Source organism: Carassius gibelio, chromosome A18 (assembly GCF_023724105.1).
Source record: "Carassius gibelio isolate Cgi1373 ecotype wild population from Czech Republic chromosome A18, carGib1.2-hapl.c, whole genome shotgun sequence".
In the NCBI taxonomy this organism is placed as follows: domain Eukaryota; kingdom Metazoa; phylum Chordata; class Actinopteri; order Cypriniformes; family Cyprinidae; genus Carassius; species Carassius gibelio.
The window spans coordinates 15805632-15831304 of record NC_068388.1 but is presented as its reverse complement, the minus strand read 5'-3'; the positions used below and the strand labels follow the sequence as shown (position 1 = coordinate 15831304).

Genomic DNA, 25673 nt, shown 5'->3' with positions numbered 1-25673 from the left:
AAATTAACGAAATGACTTGAAAAAAGATTTGTTCATTTTGCTGAACGAGACTCAAAAGTCAGAGTCTGTAAAATGATCCGAACTTCCCATCACTAGCGCGCAGACCGACGTCACCAGACTATTTCCCTAATCTTCCCGGTACTTTAGACTGCGGATGAAACAAAGAAAGCAACAGGTCTGGGGGGAAAGTAGTTCCTGGGGAAATGGTACAATTGTTCCGGGTAATTCCGGTGGAAAAGTGGCATAAGTATGTCTGATTGCATGTATTTTATTTATTTTTATGAGCATTTAATAAAGCTCCTATGATTAGGTTCAGTAAATTCACTTTAATGGCAAAGAGGTTATTTTCATCGCCATTAAAGTACACATGAAATCAAAATTGACTATTTATTTTGTTAGCGCACATTGCTGTTTTGCTATTCATCCGTGTCAATCCAAGTCAATCCACACAAAAAAAAAGTTTGCCTTCATAATCTTTAATACAAATCTGAGATTGCTCCTCCCCTCTAAAACGATAGTCCTTCTGTGATGTCGTCAGTCTGACCAAAGGCATGAACCTAACACGCTCCTCCAGGGGGGATGGCCAAGATGGCGCTTTGACTATACCCGGTTTGAAGAGCTCAAACTAATAACTTGAATTGTAGTGGGGTAAGAAAAACTTTTTATCTTTCTTTTGATGCATAAAGGCTTTTATTAAGATTATAATGATTGAAAATGGGAAAATCTAAAAAAGAGGAAAAAGAAGAACGTGTATCAAGCCAATGCTAATCCTGCTAAAGCTGCTTCGACAAAACAGCAAGTTTCAAACAAACTTTTGAGTGACAATTTGCATGATTACCTCGATTCAGAAATGGGTTGTACAGATAATATGCCACCTGAAGTAGTTATCCCTCCTCTCCCGAAACGCCATGTAACTCTCCTGTTATTAAACAAAGGAAGAAAGGGGGGCCTTGAGGCAGCAAGTATCCTTTCACATCTCAAAGATCTCTCGATTCTAATTAACAATCGATCTGATGGCCTGGAATGAATGGTGGTGGAGAATGCTGAGCTATCGCAAGTATGAAAGAGACGGTTAATTATAGGACCTACAAACTCTGCATGTAATAACCTAGAACACTGTCTAAGACTTGATGGCTGCTCTGTCAATTCTTCGTCATGAGTTAGGAACCTAGGTGTGCTATTTGATCGCAATCTTTCCTTAGAAAGCCACATTTCTAGCAATTGTAAAACTGCATTTTTTTCATCTCAAAAATATATCAAACATTGTATAGATTTTAAAATATTGCTTATTATACAATAAAGCCCTGAATGGTTTAGCACCTCAGTATTTGAATGAGCTCCTTTTACATTATAATCCTCTACGTCTGCACCACTAATTCCTGTCTTGTCCGTCTGCATCTTTCTTGTGATTTTAGCACCAGTTTGTTCTCCTGCCAATTAATTACTGCAGTAGTATCCAGGGAGCAGTTTGTTGCTGTTGTTTTTTACTCATTAATGAATGTGTTTTAAAATGTAGCAAAGTGCAAAACTTCAGACAAAATATACTTAAGTAAAAGTAAAATTACAGATTTTAAAAAAAGTAGAAGTACTCAAAAAAGCTACTCAGTTACAGTAACACACGTAATTGTAATGTGTTACTTTCCGCCTCTGCCCGTTTGGCACCATCTGTTCTTTGAAAGCAACACCCCCACAACCTTTATCATATAATAGTCCGCAAATGGGTGAGTGGGTCACAAACAGAGAGATGTGGATAGCTCTAAACATCTGCCTGTATCTGTCCTTGAACTATGTCTCTGCAGCTTCAATCCTCAGACCACATACTTGTCAGCATCAGGGACGCTTCAGGCTGAACGGAGTGTACCAGGATGGAGATGTTATACTTGGAGGCCTGTTTGACGTTCACTTATTCACAGTGTTCCCAGAGCTCAGCTTTAGAACAGAGCCAGATCCACCATACTGTGAAAAGTAAGTGGGTCCAGAATAACAGCATAACTACAAAATAACATATAGAGAGACAGATTTTTTATTTAATTGATGATAAAGATTCTTGCCATTTTTAAATCTGTTAACTTGTTCACATGATGTAATAATGCCTTCTGTCTTTTAGTTATTATTGCTCTTTATCTTGTTTTTCTTAGATTTAATATGGAAAGCTTCCAGCATGCACAGACCATGGTTTTTGCTATAGATGAGATCAATAAGAATCCAAACCTGCTGCCTAATATTACTCTTGGATACCATCTTTATGACAACTGTTTGATGCTAGGAATGGCATTCCGGGCTGCCATATCCCTTGCTAGTGGGACAGAGGAGTCATTCTCCAACCTCAACTGCACTGGCCCTCCTCCGGTCATTGGGATTGTGGGGGATCCAAGTTCAACTCCATCCATTGCAATTTCCAGTGTTCTGGGGTTGTTCCGTGTACCTATAGTAAGACCGGATTAAAAAAATTAAAAATACTCTATAAGCAGGTTTTTTTTTGTGCACTTTTTCAGTCATTTTTTCTAACACTTTCTTTTGCATCTGAATGTCTTCATTACTCTGTTCCATGCCTTCTCCTTTTTTTCTAATTAGATAAGTCACTACTCCACCTGCTCCTGTTTGAGTGACAAAACAAAGTACCCCTCTTTCTTCAGAACAATCCCCAGTGATGCCTTCCAGGTGCGGGCTATGGTTCAGATCTTGAGGCATTTTGGATGGACCTGGGTTGGTCTCCTCTACAGTGATGATGACTACGGAATCTATGCTTACTTGTCCTTCAAGCAGGAAATGCAGCTGTTCGGAGGTTGTGTTGCTTTTTCTGAAATCCTGTCCAATGATAATAACCCCAGAAATATTCAACGTATATTAGGAGTTATTCAGACCTCTACTGCTAGGGTGGTGGTTGTTTTTTCTACTTTATCCTGTGTGGTGCCTTTAATGGATGCAGTGGTTCTGCAAAACTTGACAGGCATACAGTGGATTGCCAGTGAAGCTTGGGCCACTGCACCTGTATTTCACACTCCACATTTCCTGCCCTTCCTGAGGGGCACACTAGGCATCGCCATTAGGCGTGGAGAGATACAGGGACTTCATGAGTTTCTGTTACATCTTCGTCCCAACAATGATCCAAAAAACAATATGTTGAGGATCTTCTGGGAGAACATGTTTGTGTGCAGTTTTGAAACTAAGATACACGAACAACAAATTAAAAAGGTTTGTACAGGACAGGAGGATTTGAGCACAACACACACACCATACACTGATGTTTCTGGGTTGAGAGCAGCTTATAATGTCTATAAGGCAGTTTATGCCCTGGCACATGCACTTCATGACCTGATGCAGTGTGAAGAGGGGAAAGGACCATTTAGTAGAAATAGCTGTGCCGACGCAATCAACCTGAAACCCTGGCAGGTAAGACCCACAGGTATAGTGCAGATTCTCTTCAGGTATACAGAAGACCTTAATGTGGAAAGCAAAATACGTGCTGTATAATTATTAAAATTTCAGATAAATATGTAATACATGTTCCATCTACAAACTATACAGCTGGTTCATTACCTAAAGAAAGTGAACTTCACCACAAGCTTTGGGGATCAAGTGTCATTTGATAAAAATGGAGATGCTTTGGCGATCTATGATGTGTTGAGTTGGTACCCTAGTTATGACGGATCAGTAAGGGTCCAAGCAGTTGGTGTAGTGAATGAAGATTCGACAAAAGGGATGGTGTTGACACTGGATGAGGATGCAATTTACTGGAACTTTGAGCCAAAAAATGTAACATTGCATATTAATGGAATTCTTTTTGCAGATATAAAGTCTTAATTTCAATCAAAGCTATGAGAGGACAAATGAGAATAAATTAATGGAAATACCAAACTTGTTATTATATAAAGATTCAAGACAAATGATTAATAACAGATGGTCTCTTTCAGCCCCCACCATCTGTGTGCAGTGAGAGCTGTCCCCCAGGAACCAGACAAGCCACAAGGAAGGGCCTTCCTGTCTGCTGTTTTGACTGCATGCCATGTGGAGATGGAGATATTTCTAATAAAACAGGTAAGATGATCATTGTTGGCGAAATTTGAATTTAAGAATATAATGAATATAAAATTCTCACCTACTCACAGATGCTATTGAGTGCACAGTGTGTCCAGATGAGTTCTGGTCCAATCCAGAAAAGGATCAGTGTGTCCCTAAAGTAGTTGAGTTTCTGTCCTATGAGGATCCTCTGAGCATCTCTCTGACCACTGCTTCCCTGCTTGGCACCTGCTTCTGTGCTGTTGTGATGGTCATCTTCTATCATCACCATAACACTCCAATTGTACGTGCAAACAATTCAGAGCTCAGTTTCCTGCTGCTGTTTTCACTCAAAATGTGTTTCCTGTGTGTACTACTGTTCATTGGCCAACCACAGCTGTGGACATGTCAGTTTAGACATGCTGTGTTTGGCATAAGCTTTGTCCTGTGCATTTCCAGCATTCTGGTCAAGACTATGGTGGTAATAGCTGTGTTTAAGTCATCTCCACCACAGGGCAAAAGTGCAATGAAAAGGTTTGGATCAGCTCAACAAAGATGCACAGTTCTGCTCCTAACAGCACTTCAGGTTGTGATATGTGCAGTCTGGTTATCAACTGCCTCTCCAACACCACATAAAAACAACCAGTATATCCGCTCTAAAATAGTATATGAATGTACTATTGGCTCAGTGGCTGGTTTTTCTGTGCTGCTGGGATACATTGGTCTGTTAGCAGCAGTAAGTTTCCTGTTAGCCTTTCTAGTGAGAAATCTTCCAGATAATTTTAATGAAGCAAAGTTCATCACATTTAGCATGTTGATCTTCTGTGCTGTGTGGATTGCATTTGTTCCAGCATATGTGAGCTCTCCAGGGAAATATGCAGTGGCTGTGGAGATTTTTGCCATTCTAGCTTCTAGTTTTGGATTACTGGTGGCAATATTTGCCCCAAAGTGCTATATTATCCTTGTTCATCCAGAGAGAAACACTAAAAAAGCCATCATGGGTAAAGACAAACTAAATAAATAGATTTACATCACTGTGGTGTAAAATTGTGAAGTCTGATTTGGCTTTATTGTTTTCGGTTTCAACTCTGTATATATATATATATATATATATATATATATATATATATATATATATATATATATATATATATATAGTACAGACCAAAAGTTTGGATACACCTACTCATTCAAAGAGTTTTCTTTATTTTCATGACTATGAAAATTGTAGAGTCACACTGAAGGCATCAAGGGCTATTTGACCAAGAGGGAGAGTGATGGGGTGCTGCGCCAGATGACCTGGCCTGCACAATCACCGGACCTGAACCCAATTGAGATGGTTTAGGAGTGAGCTGGACCAAAGACAGAAGTCAAAAGAGCCAACAAGTGCTAAGCATCTCTCGGTGAACTCCTTCAAGACTGTTGGAAGTCCATTTCAGATGACTACCTCTTGAAGCACATCATGAGAATGACAAGAGTGTGCAAAGCAGTAATCGCAGTGCAAAGCAGTAATGGGTTTAACTAAGAAAATCTGCTTTTGACCAGGTTGGACATACCTCCCATTCTAAAACAGAAAACCCAGAGCGACGAGATTACTTTTTGTACATGCATAAAACAAAAATAAAAACTTTATTCAACAATTCCTTTGTCAACAGTCTCCTCTGTGTCTCTTGACATTACTCAAATTGCCTATATGCTTCTGTGTCAGCCGTGCCACAAGGATCAGCTGTTTTCTTTCAAATCAAAGCATAAATACATGTAGAATCATTTTATTCACATACAAAAAGTATTCTTGTCGATCACATACAAAAGTATTCTTGTCGATTCGTAGCATTACAGTTGAAACACTGATGGCAGATGGACTATTCTGACGATGCTTTTCATACTATTCTGGACCTTGACAGTGTAACTTACTTGGCAGTCAGTGGGACAGTCACAATTTCTTAAAATATCTTAAATTGTTTTCCGAAGACAAACACATTTTTTTATGGGTTAGGAACGGGATGGGGGTAAGTGAATAATGACAAACTTTTCATTTTGGGGTGTAGTATCCCTATAAGTGATGGGAACATGGTCTTTCTTCTCATTTAATCCATATAACATTTTTTTATTTATTTATTTAACCTTTATTTAACCAGATAAAAAACTCATTGAGATTAAAAATCTCTTTTTCAAGAGTGACCTGGCCAAGACAACAGCATTTACATACAATTTAAAAACATACATGACATCAAAAAAAAAAACAAATGATATTTAGTCAATGTGTACAAGTTTAGAAACAGTTACATTTTCCAAGTTCATTGAGTTCACGCTTCTTTAGAATAGATTTAAATTCTCCCAATGTCACAAGTTCAGAAAGATTTAGGTCCTTTTGCAGTTCATTCCATGCACGGGGGGCAGTGTACTGAAATGCTGCCTTACCCAACTCTGTTCTCACTCTGGGAACCACCATCAGTATGTTCCTCTGAGAACGCAGAGCATACTGTTGTTGGTTTTTTCGCATGTATTTGCAGAGGTAAGATGGAAGGAGCCCAAGAATACATTTATAAAAGAAAGTCAACAAATGAGACCACCTGCGAACATACAGGGACGGAAACTCAGCTGCAGCATACAGTGTACAATGGTGAACACGATTTCCACAGCCAGTCATAAAACGTAAAGCACAATGATAAACAGTATCCAGCTTTTTTAAAAGATGGTCCGATGCATTCATAAAAAGGAGATCTCCGTAATCCAATAAAGGTAAAAAAGTTGCAGAAATCAAACGTTTCCTTGTATAAACAGAGAAACATGATTTATTTCTGAAAAGAAAACTGAGCTTTAGCTTCAGTTTACGTACAAGATGCTCAATATGCTGTTTAAAGGACAAATTTTCATCAATAACAAAGCCTAAATACTTATAAGAAGAGACCATTTGGATTTCTTTTCCATCAGCTGTTTTTATTTTAGGAAGCTGAGAGGGTAGCTGTTTTCTGTTTGAGAAAACCATAGCTTTAGATTTGTCCGCATTTAACACTAGTCTCAGCTGATTTAGATGAGACTGAACAGCATCAAACGCAGACTGTAAGAAATCAAAGGCTTGTTCAATTGAAGGAGACGAACAATAGATAACTGTGTCATCAGCATAAAAGTGAAAAAAAAGCATTTGACACCCATATTGACATTTAATGTCAATATGTTACTATAATGAATTTTAGGTTTAATTTTGACGTGTTGTATGATTTATTTTTATTTGTGTGTTTCTGTGACATTAATGTGCCATTCTTGGAATAAAAAGTTCCCTTTTGAGGGGACTTCGAACTGCGTCCTCTAGGGGTCGCTTTGGGGAACACTTCGTCGTGACCTGTGTCTGAAGCATACGTTGAAAAAACACCAACTTGTTGGCCGGTGACAGCCTCCGGCGTCACTACCGGCGCGACTATAAATAAAGCACCGGGAGAGCACGTGACTCATCTTCTTCGTCTTCACTGACTGTTTTGTTTGAAGCGTGCATCTGTAAGAACCGGTAAGAGCGATCTTTCTCTGTTTATCATGGCGACAACTAGCAAGCATTTAGACAATGTGTGCATCCGTGTCGGCGTTATTTGACACCCGATGACACACACAATCTTTGCGTCATTTGTTTGGGTGAAGAGCACGCACGTGATGTCTTTAAGGAGGCAATCTGTGTGCATTGTGAGCGTTTTTTAAATGGAAAAAGTTCTGCTCTCATTCGTCTCTCTTCTGAAAGAAAAACGGGGAAAATAAGGCAGCCATCTGCTTCTCGCGGTTCAGGACCTGTCCGTGTTGAGGCACAGAGAATGACCTCGTGAGAATACAGGTGGATCAGTCTGTATGGTTTAAAAATAGACTTTTCCTTTCGCGCTTGTAATAAAAAAAAAAAGCGGCGGACGAGAGAGAGCCTCGGGAGGATGATTTTATATCTTTAACACTTTCTGTTAATGTAATATGCCGACATTGAGGTGATGCATGAAAGCGGCTATGAGGGAATGCCCCCTGTAGAAAGAGGTAACATTTTTATAAATAATTTATAAATAATTTTTATCTATGGAAATTTTTTCTTTCTGCAGGGGAAACATCCTCTCTTAATCTCCCTCCTTGCAATCTAAGCCACTTCAGAAAATCATCTCACTTAAATGGCAAGGCATACGCAGTAGCAGGTCAGGCTGTGGCTTTATTACACATGATGCTGGTGCTTCAAGCATATCAGACTGATCTGCTAAGAGACCTGGATAGCGGCAGGGACCTTTTTTCTGATCAGGTAGCCGAGCTGCGCCGCACCACGGATCTCTCTCTGTGCTACCAAGCAGGCTGCCTCCGCCATGGGCAGGACTATGGCAGCCATGGTGGCAGTGGAGAGACATCTTTGGATGAACCTGGCAGACATCGGGAAGAAAGAAAAGGCTTTCTTCTCGATGCTCAGGTTTCGCCTTCTGAACTTTTCAGTATTTCCATTGAGATGGCGATTTGAGAAGTTCAGGGAGATAAAGGTGCACTCTGTTGCTTTCAGATCCTTCGTTCCACGAAGGTCCAGGTCTGAGCTCGGAGTTCTCCTCTCATATGAGACTGAGTTCTCTGTGTTTTCCCCAGAGCGCTCCAGTATTGTTTCCATAGATCGAGTTGGTGACTCTCAATCATACTGTTCTGAGATGGAACATTCCATCTATGAGCTATTCTATCAGAGTGCCACTAGAGCCCCTCCTTAGAACAGTATTTGAAAAACCAATGCTATTGTAAGTTCGCACGCAAGTATTCTGCGTTCTTTCTAAAATCCTATATGGTGAGGGCTTCGTGCGGTTGCTTCATGCCCTTTCTTGAGTTGGTAAAAGCCCCGTTCATCTTGGGCACCACTTCACCTATGTATCTTCGGATACCTATCTAAACAGGGTGTTGCTACTAGAGAACTGCCGACAGCTCTTTCCGCAAGCTTATGTGTATGCTAGCAGTAGCCACTGTGTGACAGGCAAGACTAGGTGGAAATGCTAGGTTCTTAGCCATATCCCTTTATAGGAATCTTTCCTGATCCCAAGTCTTCAGCTCTACCCTGGGCAGATGCCCTAACAATTAAGTTGGGTATGTAGTTTAGGCCTTTTGGCCATAAGGGGTACTGTCACAGACAGCCGTCTAAACGTCCCAGGGGCAACTCCCATGGAAATGGTAGAGTTGGTACTTAGTGCTCGCCATGATTCTGGCCTGCACTCCCCTCAGCATGGCGGCGTGGGTATACTGTTCCCCAAAGTGACCCCTTGCAGATGCAGTTCGAAGTTCCCTCAAAAGGGAACTGTCTCAGGTTGCGAATGTAACCATTGTTCCCTGAGTAGGGAACGAGACACTGCATCCTCTAGCTCCCTGCCATGCTTCGGACGCAAGCTTCAGACGAAGAAGTGTATGACATGCTCTCCCGGTGCTTTATTTATAGTCGCGCCGGTAGTGACATCAGAGGCTGTCGCCGGCCAACAAGTTTGTGTTTTTTTCAATGTATGCTTCAGACACGGGTCACAACGAGGTGTTCCCCAAAGCGACCCCTAGAGGATGCAGTGTCTCGTTCCCTACTCAGGGAACTATGGTTACATTTGTAACCTGAGGCAATTTTACATGTTTTACAGAGCATTGATTCCAAGAAGGCAGCTGGGACAGATAGACATGATCCTGATTTTTTTTAAAGTCAGCAGAAATTATAGTGAAATCAGTCACTTATACCTTAACCTGTCAGTTTGTACAGATACAGTGCCTATTTCATGGAAGCAGGCTTACGTCACACCATTACTAAAATATGGGGATCCATGTGAAGCAAATAATTATAGACCTATCTCAAATCTCTCAGTTTTAGCTAAGGTTTTGGAGATTTTAGTGTCTGATTGTGACACTGGATTATGGAGGACAGGAGGCAAAAGCAAGTTAACAGAGATTATTGTAATATATCTGATGATGGAAGGTTGGAGAATGACGCAGGAACCGTGATGGCAGCACAGACTGGTGAGTAGGTGAATTGAGTGCGCTGGTAAAGATGACAGCGGTGGTATATCAAAGTGAGGTGACGATAATCTGTGAGCAAAGGTAATGATCCAAAGGAAACCGAACAGGAGACAAAGCAAGGCAGGAACACACAAATCAGACATCAGACACGGAGGACCTCAAACAACGATCTGACAAACAAAAGACGAAAGACAGGGCGTTAAATAGGCAGTTGGAATGAGTAGCACCTGCCGCTGAACACCCACATGAAACAATCAACATCTCTTACCTGTCAATTGTAATCATCGATAAGGGAGTGATCCAGGATGTCCCTAGCAGGTACCCAACTTCTCTCCTCCGGACCGTAACCCTCCCAGTCCACCAAGTACTGAAAACCGCGTCCCTTTCGTCTAGAGTCCAGAATGCGATTGACCAAATAGGCGGTCTCCCCATCTATGAGTCGCTGCGGGGGAGGAACCGGGGTAGGCGGATTAATGGGAGAATGAAATACGGGCTTTATTTTGGATACGTGAAAGGCGGGATGAATTCTCCTGTACGCAGGAGGGAGTTTAATGCGGACTGTCACCGGGCTAATGATCTGGTCCAAGTGCGGTGACACCTCTGGACGAAGGCGTGAACGGAGGGGACCGCAACTTTGGATTCCATACTGGGAAAAATAGATGGCTAGTAACCTACACTACACTCAAAATGAGGGAGATAGGCCCGTAGCTGGTACTGGTAAGGTATTGTGGGCGTACTCCACCATAGACAATTGTTGGCTCCAGGAGATCGGCACCACAGCACAACATGGCCGCCAGCCCAGCCCCACAGCACAAGATGGGCCCCAGCCCAGCGCCACAGCACAAGATGGCCGCCAGCTCAGCGCCACAGCACAAGATGGCCGCCAGCCCAACGCCACAGCACAAGATGGCCGCTAACCCAGCGCCACAGTACATGATGGCCGCCAGCCTAGCGCCACAGCCCAAAATGGCCACCAGCCTAGCGCCACAGTACAAGATGGCCGCCAGCCTAGCGCCACAACCCAAGATGGCCGCCAGCCTAGCGCCATAGCACAAGATGGTCGCCAGCTTAGAGCCACAGCACAAGATGGCCGCCAGCCAGCACCACAGCACAAGATGGCCGACTCAACGCCTGAGTCGCCAGTCAAGGTGCCACCGACTCTCCATCATAGAGGGCGGAGGAGGAAGAGACAGGCGTCTACTGTTCCTCAAGGACCGGAGAACATTCCGGAGCGGGCCGCTGCCGTCCAGGAGGACGTTCCCGAGGCCGAGGTGGTGCCCGAGGCCGTTCCCGATGCTGTTCTCGAGGCCGAGGTGGTGCTCGATGCTGTTCCGGAGGCCGAGGTGGTGCTCGATGCTGTTCCGGAGACCGAGGCGGTGCCCGATGCTGTTCCAGAGGTCGAGGCGGTGCCCGATGCTGTTCCGGAGATTGTGGCGGTGCCCGATGCTGTTCCGGAGGCCGAGGCGGTGCTCGATGCTGTTCCAGAGGCCGAGGCTGTTCCCGAGGAGGTGCTCGATGCTGTTCCGCAGGCCGAGGCGGTGCCCAATGCTGTTCCGGAGGCCAAGGCGGTGCCTGAGGCCGTTCCCGAGGAGGTGCCCGCTGCTGATCCGGAGGCCGAGGCGGTGCCCGCTGCTGTTCCGGAGGCCGAGGGCGGTGCCCGCTGCTGACCCGGAGGCCGAGGCGGTCCCCGCTGCTGTTCCAGAGGCCGAGGTGGTGACCAGGCCATTCCCAATGCGGTGACCGAGGCAGTCGAGCCAGGGTCGAGTCAGGTTCCCGTGAACTCTCCAAAGTCGAGTCAGGTTCCCGTGAACTCTCCAGAGTCGAGTCAAGTTCCCGTGAACTCTCCAGAGACGAGTCAGGTTCCCGTGAACTCTCCAGAGTCGAGTCAGGTTCCCGTGAACCCTCCAAAGTCAGGGCTAGTCACTGATGACCTTCCAGAGTGTGAACTAAGTACCATGGACTTTCCAGAGACAAGGCTAGTCACCGGTGATCTTCGAGGACTGAATTTATGAATGAATTGCAAGCAGCCGTCTTTGTTTTCATCATAGGCAGCGAGGATGTCATTTACGTTCACTCAAACAGTTCTGCATTTGCATGATGTGCTTATTTCGTGCCAAGGACACTCCACTTGTCACAGAAGTACACCAACAAATGTTTATGGGGCAAATAAGCAGAATAATGTCAATTATGAATGAAATGCGCGCAGCCATCTGTTTTCATAATAGGCTGATGAGCGGCTGTCATTTACGTTCACTCAAACAGTGTTTATAATCACTTTATGTGATTATTTTATGTCACAAACACTTACACTTACTGTCCTACTTGACAGCGCATGACATCACTATAGGGCTTGGGTGCTGTGTTGCATTCTGGGACATGGCGGTCATGTTGATGGCCTCGCGAATGTAAACATACAGCAAGTCGAATGAGAAAAAGCAGATTACGCACAAATCGGCACAATTAACGGTTTGAATCCATATGAAATTACCAGCAAAGAGTGGAGCACCGACGATGACTTGCTGCCGCACTTTTACATTACAGATATCTTCGGCTACCTTGTTTGTTTTGTGAGCGCCTACACTTCAGAACAGTTCCGAAGCTACAAGTCATTGGAGTCTCATGTGCAGTTCACAAATGGATGGGTTCAGGAGCTGCAGATCATAAAGGTGGCAAACAGTGGGGATAAAGTAATCCGGACAAAGGTAAGCTGCGCTCCACCTAGCTGCTAGTTTAATAACTGTTAGTGCTAACAACCATTCACACATGTACTTTTAAAAGGATAGTTCACCCAAAAACTCGAGAACAAGTCAGTCTTTTGTTCATTATTTGGCTCGGCTTTGTGTTCCTCTTCAGTTCTCTTTTCACAGCAGGTTCTCTTTTCACAGCAGTTCAGTCAGTGTACTCTTTGAGTAAATGAATTACTCTGTGATATTCGTTTGTTTGAACTCAGAGGGAGTGTAAGTCACATTAAAAAAGTTATCAGCTTAAGTCATTTGTGGATTAATGCGTATTGGAGGAGCAAACCATTTAAAACAATTCAGTTCGATTTGGTGAACTGGTTCAAAAAGATCCGGTTACATCGAATGATTCGTTCGCGAACCGGATATCACAAGCTGCTTTGTTTTGAACTCTCTCACAACAGACACGGAAGAGAAGACAATGATGAATAAAATCATAGTTTTTGCTATTTTTGGACCAAAATTTATTTCGATGCTTCAAAAAATTCTAATTGACCCTCTGATATCACATGGACTACTTTGATGATGTTTTTCTTACCTTTCTGGACATGGACAGTAGACCGTACACACAGTTTCAATGGAGGGACTAAGAGCTCTCGGACTAAATCTAAAATATCTTAAACTTTGCTCCGAAGATAAACAGAGGTCTCACTGGTTTGGAACAACATGAGGGTGAGTTATTAATGACATAATTTTGATTTTTAACAAATTAAGTAATTTGTGGGTTGCATTGCCTCCCTGTGCTCACATACTGCATTTTAATGCAGCCAAATTCTCAATAAAACTGCACGCTAAAAATGCTGGGTTGTTTTGTCAACCCAAATGCTGGGTTGAGACCGCTGCGTAGGACTTTGGGTTGTTTTAACCCAATTTTGGGTTGAAAATTGTTTTGAGTTATAACCCAGCGGCGCTGGGCTGGGAACGTGGACGTGAAGGAGAGCACACACGTCAACTTGAAAACCGGAAGACACCAGTGCCAGAAATCTTCAGATGAAAACGAGTGAAAGTCTGTCTCAAACATAAGTTATTTAATATGTATTTAACGATGTTTATAGCCATAAAAGACATCTGCTTTACTGTATAAACTAATGTTATATGTGCAATTTAGACTTTCAGTCAGTTAAACTGAGTTTACCTCATGGCCAAGCCAAGCATATGGAACCTGAAGATTTTTTTTTAAACCAAAGAATGAACCGAAATGAAAACGAAATGAAAACATTTAGCTGTTTATCCGTATATATATATTTTCACAAGACCATAATGATAATAACAAATCATCAATTAATAATTAATAATTATTTTATGAAAATCATTGTTATTTGTGTTTAGGAAGGCTTTAAGACCAAGCGGAATCCTCTGTTCCAGCCTCACAGCACGTGGGACTCACGCTCAGTGATGCAGCTTCACTGTCTGCAGTTTGACTTTACTAAATCAGATTGAGGTGAATACAACTTATTGATCATGAGACCAACATTTTGCAAGCAGGAAAACATTTATTCTACCTGATGGAAGACGTATTTCATTGAGCTAATGCTGTTAAATAGAGAGATAGAGAGAGAATAATGAAATGTTCTGAAAAGTATGCATTTTATTTATTCACATGGAGTATGGTTGTTGGTATTTAACAGTTAAAACCTATTTTTAAACTTTAATTTAAATACTATTAAACTAACTTTAAATTCTCAAGGATAAGTAAAAAAGGATAAAATGTCACAGGGCATGTTAAATAGTCTACATGAACTTGTGTTAATAATATAATTAGAACTAACAATATAATTAAATTTTTTTAAATGAACAATTCCTGTATAAAATGGGACAGCAACCTTTATATCAAAGATTTTTAAATAATCCACAGCTGAGCATTGCGGGAGGCTGATCAAGTTATTTTCAGATGCAATGAAAAAAAAAAAAAAACCTGGATAGCCCAGGCTCTGTTCTGAAGTATAAAATTTTAACGGATTAATCGCCTATTTTCATTTGCTGCATGTCTTCTTTATTTTTTTAAGTTTTAAACATGGAAGTCGTGGCCTAATGGTTAGAGAGTCGGTCTCCTAATCGAAAGGTTGTGAGTTCGAGTCCCGGGCCGGCAGGAATTGTGGGTGGGGGGAGTACATATACAGTTCTCTCTCCACCTACAATACCACGCCTTAGAACCCCCAAACTGCTCCCCGGGCGCCGCAGCATAAATGGCTGCCCACTGCTCCGGGTGTGTGCTCACAGTGTGTGTGTGTGTTCACTGCTCTGTGTGTGTGTGAACTTCGGATGGGTTAAATGCAGAGCACAAGTTCTGAGTATGGGTCACCATACTTGGCTGAATTTCATGTCCCTTTCGTCACTTTAAGTTTGTCTGAGGAAAAAATATATAAGTCATCTATAGTTAACGGATCACCTAGTCTCTGTTTGCTGCATGTTTTTTTTTTTTTTATTTCTTTTTAAACACGCTAAAAAATAAATCAGAGTTTGTGAGAGGAAAAAATATAAGTCAGGTATAAGTAGGGATGTGTACCGAAACCCGGTATTAAACTGGCCCCGGGGCTAAATTATGAAAGATCGGTTCTGCTTTCCGTACTGGAGAAAGGGGGAAAAAATATGTATTTTTGCTTAATAATGTTATCGTGCACATCTTATCTCACCAAACATTTCAAATATGCTATTATATTAAAGGGGTCATGACATGGGTTTTTTTTTATTTTATTATTATGGTCCCTTAGGTGCAATTATAGTATTACTATAGTTAAAAAAAAAAAAAAAAAAACTTTTAAAATGTAGTGAATTATGACATTTTCCCACCCTGTTTCTCATCCTTTGATTCAAACAGTCTGTTTTGGGTTGTTTCCCCTTTAAGAGTTCAGTGTTAACGCCCACTGTTATGATTGGCTAACGACATTTGACGGAACATTTGCGGAATGAGCGTAACATATCGGTTACATATGTAACCATGGTTCCCTGAATAGGGAACGAGATGCTGCGGTGACGTCACCACGTATGGGAACACCTTCGGTGTGACGAATGTCTGAAGCCCTATACCATCCCGCCAATCCTATTGGCCAAATGGCGCATGGCACCACCCTACGCATGCGCACGCATGATATACCTGGGTGCCGCGTGCCATTTCGCTCAGATTTCATGACTGAAGATGAAGAACACTATCAAGGTACGGCACGGCCAGGACCGCAGCATCTCGTTCCCTATTCAGGGAACCATGGTTACATACGTAACCGAGATGTTCCCTTTCATAGGTCACTTCGATGCTGCGGTGACGTCCCCATGTATGGGAACGCTATACCAAAACGCCTGACGTACCTGATAGCTGGGATCCGAGGAAGCATCTGCTCAAGCGGAGAGAACCCGGGAGCCAGGAGCCATCCTCACATCTAGACTGTAGGACTTGATAAAAGTGCTCGGTGAGGACCATCCTGCCGCAGCACAGATATCATCCATAGAAGATCCACTGAGAAAAGCTTGAGAAGAAGCCACAGCTCGAGTGGAATGAGCTTTAACTCCTAAGGGTGAAGTGAGTCCGCGCGCCTCATAGGCTAAAGAAATTGCCTCCACCAGCCAATGGGACATGCGCTGTTTTGTAACCGCATGGCCCTTACTTTTATGTCCAAAACAGACAAACAGCTGGTCAGATTCACGCCATGGGGCTGTACGATGCACATAAGTCTTTAAAGCTCTCACAGGGCAAAGACTTAGATCTCCTGACCCAGCCTCAGCAGGGGAAAAAGCTTCCAGGACCACTTGCTGAAAGCGAAAGGGGTTAGTGAGCTGTGAGCTAATGCATCCACGCCCAGGGGCGATGGGGGGCATAGGGAGAACCATAGCGGGCAATGCGTAGTCATGTTCGACGTGAATAAATCCACTTTCGCTTTGCCGAATATTCGCCATAAAAGATTCACCGTCTGGGGGTGCAATCTCCATTCTCCCTGTTCCAGAGCCTGTCTGGATAGCAAGTCCGCTCAGAAATTCAATCGTCCGGGGACATGAACGGCCCGGATCGACAGAAATTTGTCCTGAGACCAAAGAAGAACATGCCTCGCCAGCCTGCACAGGGGGCGAGAGTGTAATCCTCCTTGATGGTTCAGGTATGACACAACCGCTGTGTTGTCTGATCTGAGCAGCACATGACGGCCGATCAGCAGATCCGCGAAATACTGGAGAGCCAGAAAAACTGCCAGTAATTCCAGTCTGTTTATGTGCCAGCTGCGCTGAGTCGCTGTCCACACTCCGTGGGCTGGGCGCCCTTGACAAACAGCTCCCCAACCGGTCAAAGACGCGTCCGTCATGACAGTCTCTCAGAAAGCATAAATTCCCAGCCGAACTCCTGTCAGGAGAAATTCGGTCGACATCCATAGTTTTAGCGACATCACACACCGCCGTGTCACCGAAATCGTACGATGCGGAAGACAACGGGGTGAAATATTCCGCCTTTTCGTCCACCACTGAAAGGGGCGCATGTGAAGCAATCCCAGACGAATCACGGGGGATGCTGCTGCCATTAGACCTAAGAGCCGCAGGCACAATCTCACTTTCACCGTGCGACCCGCTTTGAAGTGCCGCACGCATGACGCAATCGAATGAGCGCACGGGAGAGAAAGCTTCGCTGTCATCGCGCGAGAATCCAAATCTATTCCCAGAAAGGTTATCCGTTGAGAGGGGATTAAAACACTTCTCTGGAAATTTGTGCGTAAGCCCAGGCTGTTTAAATGATTCAGCACAAGATCCCGGTGAGAGTGTGCCTGAATCTGCGATTGCGCTAGCACCAGCCAATCGTCCAAATAATTCAAAACACGAACACCCTGGAGCCGCAACGGGGCCAGAGCTGCGTCCATGCATTTGGAGAAAGTACGGGGCGCTAAAGCCAAGCCAAAGGGAAGAACGCGGTACTGATACGCTTTGCCCTCTAAAGCGAATCTGAGGAACTTCCTGTGTTTCTTGACGATCTGAATATGGAAATACGCATCCTTCAGATCGATCGTAATAAACCAATCGTTTGGTCGGATCTGAGACAGAATAGACTTTACCGTCAACATCTTGAATTTGCTCGGCCTGAGTGCAAGATTCAGACGGCGTAAATCCAGAATGGGCCGTAATCCGCCGTCTTTTTTCGGTACCACAAAATAACGGCTGTAAAAACCTGCCTCCATCTGAGAGGGGTGTACTTCTTCTATAGCCCCTTTGCTCAGCAGAGTTGACATTTCCTGTCGCAGCACCGCCATTTCAGTAGACTTCACCGTCGTGGAAAGAATTCCGCGGAAAGGAGGCGGGCCTTTTCGAAACTGAATGGTGTATCCGTGACAAATTGTGCGTAACACCCATTGAGAAATGTCGGGCAAGCGTTCCCACGCGGCCCGAAACAATACTACCGGTCTCAAAACTTCCGCTTCCTGCAACACTGTCATATGCACTAAAACGTCCGGGCATGAAAAACCTGTGGTGTTCGTGCACAGGGGAAGCGTATGCATAAGAGTCGTTGCGTCCCGTTGAGTATAATCCTGAAACGTGTCCACGGCAGGAATTAGGCCAACAGATTGAACATCGGGCTCTGATGTTAGCGAAAAAGCGGTGGCTGCGCGAGCCGTCATAAACGGGCCGTTTGTGTAGGATCCCTGAGTCGCCCCTCGAATTCCGAAAGCAGGATTGCGCAGAGTTGCTGGCGGTGAGAGGAGGTTGAGCGAGAACGCGCGGGCACTTGCCGGCGTTCAACCTCCCTGGGTCTGCGGGGAATCAGCTGGCGGAAAGCGGCTGATTGCTGTTTCGCTGCCCTGAACTTTTCCACTACCGACGTGACAGCCTCACCGAACAAACCATCCCTGGAGACAGGGGCATCCATGAGGAAAGATTTGTCCTTTTCCTTGATATCGGTGAGATTAAGCCAGAGGTGGCGCTCAACCGAAATCAAACCGGCCATAGAACGGCCCACTGCACGAGTGGTATGTTTGGTAGCACGTAGCGCCAAATCCGTTGCTCTACGCAGTTCTTTTACTGCCTCCGGTGTGATGCCCTCACCTTCGTCAAGTTCCTTCAATAGCTCCGCTTGGTAGGCCTGAAGGACCGCCATAGAGTGGAGTGAAGCAGCCGCTTGACCAGCAGCCATGTAGGATTTACCCACCAGGAAATAAGGAAGAAGGGGGCGAGACTTCCATGCCGCAGCCGAATTAGGCGCAAGGTGTTCGGCGAGAGTCTCTTCCACCGGGGGCATTATTGTGTAGCCATGGTTCGCCATATCAGAAACGGTGGCGAAATCCGCGGCCGCAGCATTAGTAATCCGTGCTGAAAACGGCTGTTTCCAGGACCTCGAAACCTCCTGGTGGAGGTCCGGGAAAAAACGTAAAGGACTCCGGGGCTGTGTAGGTGTCCGACTAGTTAAAAAACGGTCGTCCAGCTTAGAAGAGGGTTGGGCCTAGGCCTTGTCAACCTCCCAGTCTAGCCCCAATTTACCCACCGCACGAGAAACCACGTCCAACAGCTCACTGTAGGAGGGGGAAACACGCCTCTCCTGTCCGCTAGGAGGGAGAGGGCTAGTGTCGGTCGCGAAGTCCTCAGACCCCGAGGCCACGGTGGATAAAACGTCATCATCATAGCGTCCACAACCGAAGGAGATGGCGGCGCATGCCTCCGGTGTGGGGTGTAAATCCTCATTAGAGAAGACGACAGGCTCAGTATAACCTTTATTCTGCAGCAGGGTAGGGGAGAGCGAGCGATGTGGAGAATATTCCAGCGCTGCGCTGTCCACGAAATCCATGTCGCACGTGTCACCCCAGGCCCTCGCCTCGTGCGGTGCCTCGGCAGTCGCAGATGTGACATGACGGGGGTTAGACTCGAGGGCGACATCGGAGAATACTTCCACCCTAGAGCGCAGTACTCTAAGCCGCAGGCCCTCACAATGGGGACAGGAAGAAAGGCCGCTAAGCGCCGCCTGTGCGTGCTGCAAACCATGACACACTACGCACCTGTCATGAGTGTCACCCGCCGTGATGTACCTGGTACATGGCTCCTTGCATTTACGAAAACTCATCGCGTCCGCGAAGAGGAGTTAACACTGCTCGAAGAGATCGCTGGAGAACGCGAGATGATAGGGCACAGATGATTCACTATTCCTGAAGGAATGAAATCTGAGCGAAATGGCGCGCGGCACCCAGGTATATCATGCGTGCGCATGCGTAGGGTGGTGCCATGCGCCATTTGGCCAATAGGATTGGCGGGATGGTATAGGGCTTCAGACATTCGTCACACCGAAGGTGTTCCCATACGTGGTGACGTCACCGCAGCATCGAAGTGACCTACGAAAGGGAACTGTTTAGTAGCGAGTGATGCATTCGAAGCGATGGCTCTTGCAATGATAAAAACTTATGTTTGAACCGGAATTAGATGAGGAATCAGAGGAAAATGAACCATCACCACAACAACGAAGACTGGATCAGCCCGTGTCCACATGGAAAGTGAAACTATTTTGAATTAATAAAAAAATTGTAACCCGAGACACTTGAAAACAGATTATTGTTGCAGAATTATTCTATAGCTTAATATGCTAACAGTTCAACATAATTTACCTAATTTCAATTAAATGATAGGGTGTACCGCGGACAAAAATGCATGCACAGGCCATATTTGAAGATGCAGCATTGATAAGGCAACATTTTTAATCTTCTATTACATGTAGGCCTACTAGAAAGGCGACATATTTTCAAGATTCTCTTATACAAATGTGTTTATATTAGCCAATGATTACAAGTGATATTGTAAATACCCTTAAATGACAATTCTACATAAATAGGTGAGAACTGATCTGTTTGTGTTTCTATAACGTTAGAAAATACAATGTATAAAGTTTTATTCTATCAACTGTAATTGCAGTATCATAAAAATATGGACTATAAATACTTCATTTTAGGCAATAAAGCTTTTAAGCTTCTTATAAATATAATTATGATGACACAGGTTAGGATTAAATAAATAATACCTTTGCTACGAAACTTGGGTCATCGTTAAAATGTATAGAACAAACACTTAAATTAGCACTGCCGTGACTGGGACGTCCGCAAAAAATAAACTGCATCCATTTTTCCGTGACGTCAGGATCTTTCGGCAGCGTATTCAAAGATGTTGTTTGTCCACAGCACATCTGCGTGGCATTGTAAATTTCCTATACACAGACCCACTCGCTGTCCATCGACTGAACACTTGTGAGGCGCGCGGCGCGACAACGATCCGAAATGAGCGTAGTTGTCTTGTGCTGGAGGCGGTCATATGCAAATGGTTGGAATGTCACTTCGCACCGTGACGTCACTTCTTACCATGGATCCAGAACGAGCTGTATTTAGAGCTTGATTAAATAAATGGCTCGTTTATAATGGGGAGGACGTCTTAAGCTATGAAACTTGCACGACGTTTTAATGGTACAAAGACCTCTTATATTCCAAAAGATCAAGGCAAATTTGGTTTCTCATTTCATGACCCCTTTAAGACGTTTGTCTGTGAGATCTGCGAGATCTCTAATGCACGCCGCGGAGGCTGTCTGTCAGTCACACACACACACACACATATGGCAAGCCGTTTTAACATTTAAAACCTTTTTTTGACTATCAATAAATATAATTTCGGATAGTCACAATTGTAATTCCAGATATCTGTATTGCAATTATGACTCGTCATAATTGGAATTAAGATATCTGCAATGTGATTATGACTAGTCATAATATGCATTGAAGATATCTACAATGTCATTTTGACTAGTCATAATACACATTCCAGATATCTACAATGCTATTACGACTAGTCATAACCTTCCATTGACTTCCATTGAAAAATATTTTCAGATATCTTCAATTGAGTTTTGACTAATCATAATTCCAATTCAAGATATTTTTAAATATGATTTGCCTAGTCAAAATACAATTTAAGATATCTTTAATTCAAAAATTTTAAAGATATCCAAAATACATTTATAGATATCTGCAATTCATTTATGTCTAGTCAAATTACAGTTGCATATATCTTTAATTGGAATTTTGACTAGGCAAATCATATTAAAATATATCTTGAATTGGAATTATGACTGATCAAAACTCATTTAAAGATATCTGCAATTTAATTATGGATATCCCAATCAGATTTGTGACTAGCTAGGAAGAACAAGATTTAGAGATATCTGCCTTTAGCTTTGTTACTAGGCGTAATTGCAATGTAGATATCTGGAATTAACAATTTGACTAGTCAAAATACGTTTATAGATATCTACAATGTGCATGAAATACACCTTTGCTGAGCCCAACCTTAAACATTTTATTTAACCAATCCTAGCTTGGAAACTGTTGTCATCTGCAATTTTGTCAAAGAGTTGTATAATAAAAGTCCTGCATCTTTGGGTGATTTTAAACTGCTTTATACAGGAGTAATTCAAAAGTATGGAAATAAAAATGTAGCTGGAGCATGTGTAAAAGTGGTAGGCTATAGAGAAAGGACTTAAATAGGCTTTTGTCCTGTTTTATATCGTAATGTTGAGACGTGTGTTCTGTGGATTACATTTTGTTAGCCTTTATTTACAAATGAACACATGCATAAGCTTCAGGTCAGCCGTTGCAACATTTGATATAATGTTAAAAGAATCAGTATCTATTTACACTAAGTGCAAGCCTGTCTTGTTGTCAGAGACTACTTACACTGTCGTCCACCAACATATGATAACAGTTAAAAGAGCTGCATGTAAGAAATCTATTTCAATTAATCATAAAATGGCCCTGATGTGTCACTAGACATTAAGAAATCATGTTCATTTCAAATACTTATATCACTGACAACAGTAGTCCGGCCAGGATATTGTCATTTAAAAAGTGGACTTGCAGCCCTCAACTGATGTTGTCATTTTGTGTTTTGGCTTGACGCGCCTAAATCTTTACGATTATGCTGTCACATAAGAGCATAAATCTTTAAGATTATACTGTCACATACGAGCATACTCTTTATGATTATATTTAACTAATGACAATTAGTACATTTTTTAAATACATAATTACTTATCAAAATATCTCTCATGAAGCATAAACATAATAAATAAAAAAAACTTACTGTGTACGTCTGTTCGTCACTTGTCATTGAAGCAGCCTACTGTACGTTTCTGCTGAATCCTGCAGCTCATCTAGCTCATCTATAGCTTATTATGACGAAATGATTTGAATTTGAATTGTGTAAATTTGAATTATTTGCAAGTGTAATCTAACAAAATTGAATTTTAGGTGGTAGTTTAAATAGTTCTGAATTAGATTTTTTAAAACGAATATTGAACATTTGAAATTTAACAAACTGAAAGGTCCGTGTACTTTTGCGTCCATTCTTTTTTCTTTTTTTAACCATGACGAGAAAAATAAAATATAAACGGTTGTTGCATTTTAAGCAAAAAAAGTTACATTCAAAATTTGAATTAGAACTTTATTCAGAACATTCTACGAAAAAAAATTATATTGCCTTATTTTCAGATTTTGTTTTTTTTTTGCACCTTTACTTTACATTTATAAAATACACAAATTAATATCGAATAAAAGCGAATTGTAGCTACTAGTTTTCTGAGGCCAAATTAGTTAGTGACCCGGAAATATTTTTTCTGCACCAATGCGAAGCACCATGTCTCTGGAACCGTACAGAGAAGTGATTTCGGACATGATTTTAAAACACCACACACACAAGGACGTTGCTGAGCATCTGTCTCAAATTGGTGTTGGGGCGAGTTTGTTCGGCGAGGACTGTTAGAAGATTTTGTGCCAGTCATGGTGTGAGATGGGAGGTTTCCGACACTCAGCTGGAGATAGCTGAATCGGCAGCAGTACAAGAAATAAGTAATAAAATGCAATATTTAAGCATGCAATATATTTCAAGAATTATTTAAACTGTAGCAGTAAATGCTCTTATTATAGGCTTTAAATGGCATTTTAATGTTTGACAGCGATGATTTGGCTGCGATAACTCCACTTTGAATGTCATGAAATTCAATTCTTAAATAATAAAAAAGAAATTGCAAAAAAATTAATGTAATTTTATGTAAATAATAATCTGTGGATTTGACCCAGAAGATGGCTTAGCAACATATACTGTCGGACTTCGAACATGGGCAAGGCCGGCCAGTTTAAATAGATCCGATCAGTAGCCTACGCGGGTGGCTGACTCTGAGAGCCAGGACGAAACATGTAGGCCTATTTTTTTTATCGCTTCTATTAGAAGCGCAACGTTTAAAATAAACCATTTCACGCTCAGCTCTGCGTTTTAGCCTATCTTGTGACGGGAGAGTTGAAATATGTGGGTAAAACTACCCAAAACAGTGGGTAAAGCGCTACGCTACATGGATATATTTTCTGCATTTATGGTTTAAAAAAATACACAAAAAGTCCCCAACTAGAGTTCACTCTCTGCCCTTTCCACCCATGCATGCTAAGTACTGTAGGATACACATCGTTTCAGCGGATATTCCACAAAGCAAATCGAAAAAAGAAACGATGACAAGCGGCCAAGGTGTTTTCAGAAGAGTGCCTGTTTTAAGTCTCATTGAAATGTTTTGGCGAGCACACGGCCTGTTATAAACAAAATTTATTTAAATTATTCTTTCCATCCCTCTAGACAGGACCAACCTACGGTCGTAAATTGATGACCGGTTATTTGACATCAAAGGGAATTCGAGCAGCAGAAAGTAGGGTTGGACGAGCCCTCCGGACAAAAAATCGACCATATCATGAAGTGCGATGCAGTGTAAGTTAGTTTGTTATTATGACTATTATTAATAATACTTATATTGCCCCAGGCTATTTAGCTCCTTAAGTGTCACTGGCCCACCGGTGGGCCCAAAGCCATTGCATATTTAAAACCGTAATATTCTATACTAAACCTAAACTAATCTTGACAAACTATATATCATTGGAGACCTTAGAGGTTGTATTTTTTATATTTGACCACTGTTTTATATTTAAAATTATGTAGTGACAGTAATTCATAAATTTGTGACAAGAAAATTTAGCAAAAAAAAAAAAAGTAGTTGCCTTTTGTTACAAAAAGCTGATACATACATATACAATCACGAAAATATATATTTCTTATATTTTTTTGGCTGCCAATAATTCAGACAAAACATCTTTTCTAGTTTTTATAAAAAAAATTTGAGAATAAATTGAATATGTATATTTGTATATCTATGATTGATGTTGCAAGTATTCAGTAAAAAATTAAATGAATGTCAATTTCATGTATGATCATAATATGATGTGATAATATGATCATGATCATGTATGAAGTTTCTGTAACAACACTCTAGTAGCTATGTTTGATTAAAAAAACATTTACAACCTATCTAGAATGTTTTATTGCTGTTTGAATAAAAAAAATCAAATCAGTCGTCCATTACAATTCATACAAGGAGCATGACTAGTACCTAGTGGACATTGTTGGTATAGCAACTAAAAATAACACAGAAACCTCATTTTTTGTGATATCAATGTCAAATTTGGAACACAACTTCTTTAGATTTTAGGCTTTTCATTTGACATGAAATTAAATTCAACACATACTTTTTTTTATTTTTTTTTTATAAAATATTAATAAATATTAAATTATTTTTTTTTATTACAACAAACTTAAACACCTATAACTTTTTTATTTTACATTTTATTCAACTTCTTTCACATGTACAAGAAACTTCCAAGTGTGTTTTTAAAAACGAGCCCAAAATTAGGTTCATATTCCAAACCGTTCCAGAATTACATTAATTTGAATCTGGACATGCCCTTTTCAGCTCTACCCCCAAAAAGGGGGGGTGACACTTAATTAAATAGCATTACGTACCACAAAATTACTTCTACAACAACATTTGCTTTATTATTATATAACATCATTTCTGCATTTTTTTTTTATTGAGATTATATTATACAAGTTGTCCAAATGAAGTCATTAACTGCATCCACTCACAAATTTTTATATACA

The 25673-nt window shown here is 42.1% G+C and overlaps 1 protein-coding gene across 1 annotated transcript; it reads left to right on the top strand.

The window, feature by feature from the left end:
• The first annotated feature begins 1744 nt into the window (after positions 1-1744).
• Positions 1745-5110, top strand: LOC127934663 (extracellular calcium-sensing receptor-like). The gene is made up of 6 exons (XM_052532187.1): positions 1745-1965; positions 2139-2430; positions 2575-3393; positions 3529-3756; positions 3915-4038; positions 4110-5110. Exons 1-6 carry the CDS (start codon positions 1745-1747, stop codon positions 5021-5023), a joined length of 2598 nt encoding a protein of 865 aa, XP_052388147.1. The 3' UTR covers positions 5024-5110.
• The last annotated feature ends 20563 nt before the right edge of the window (positions 5111-25673 follow it).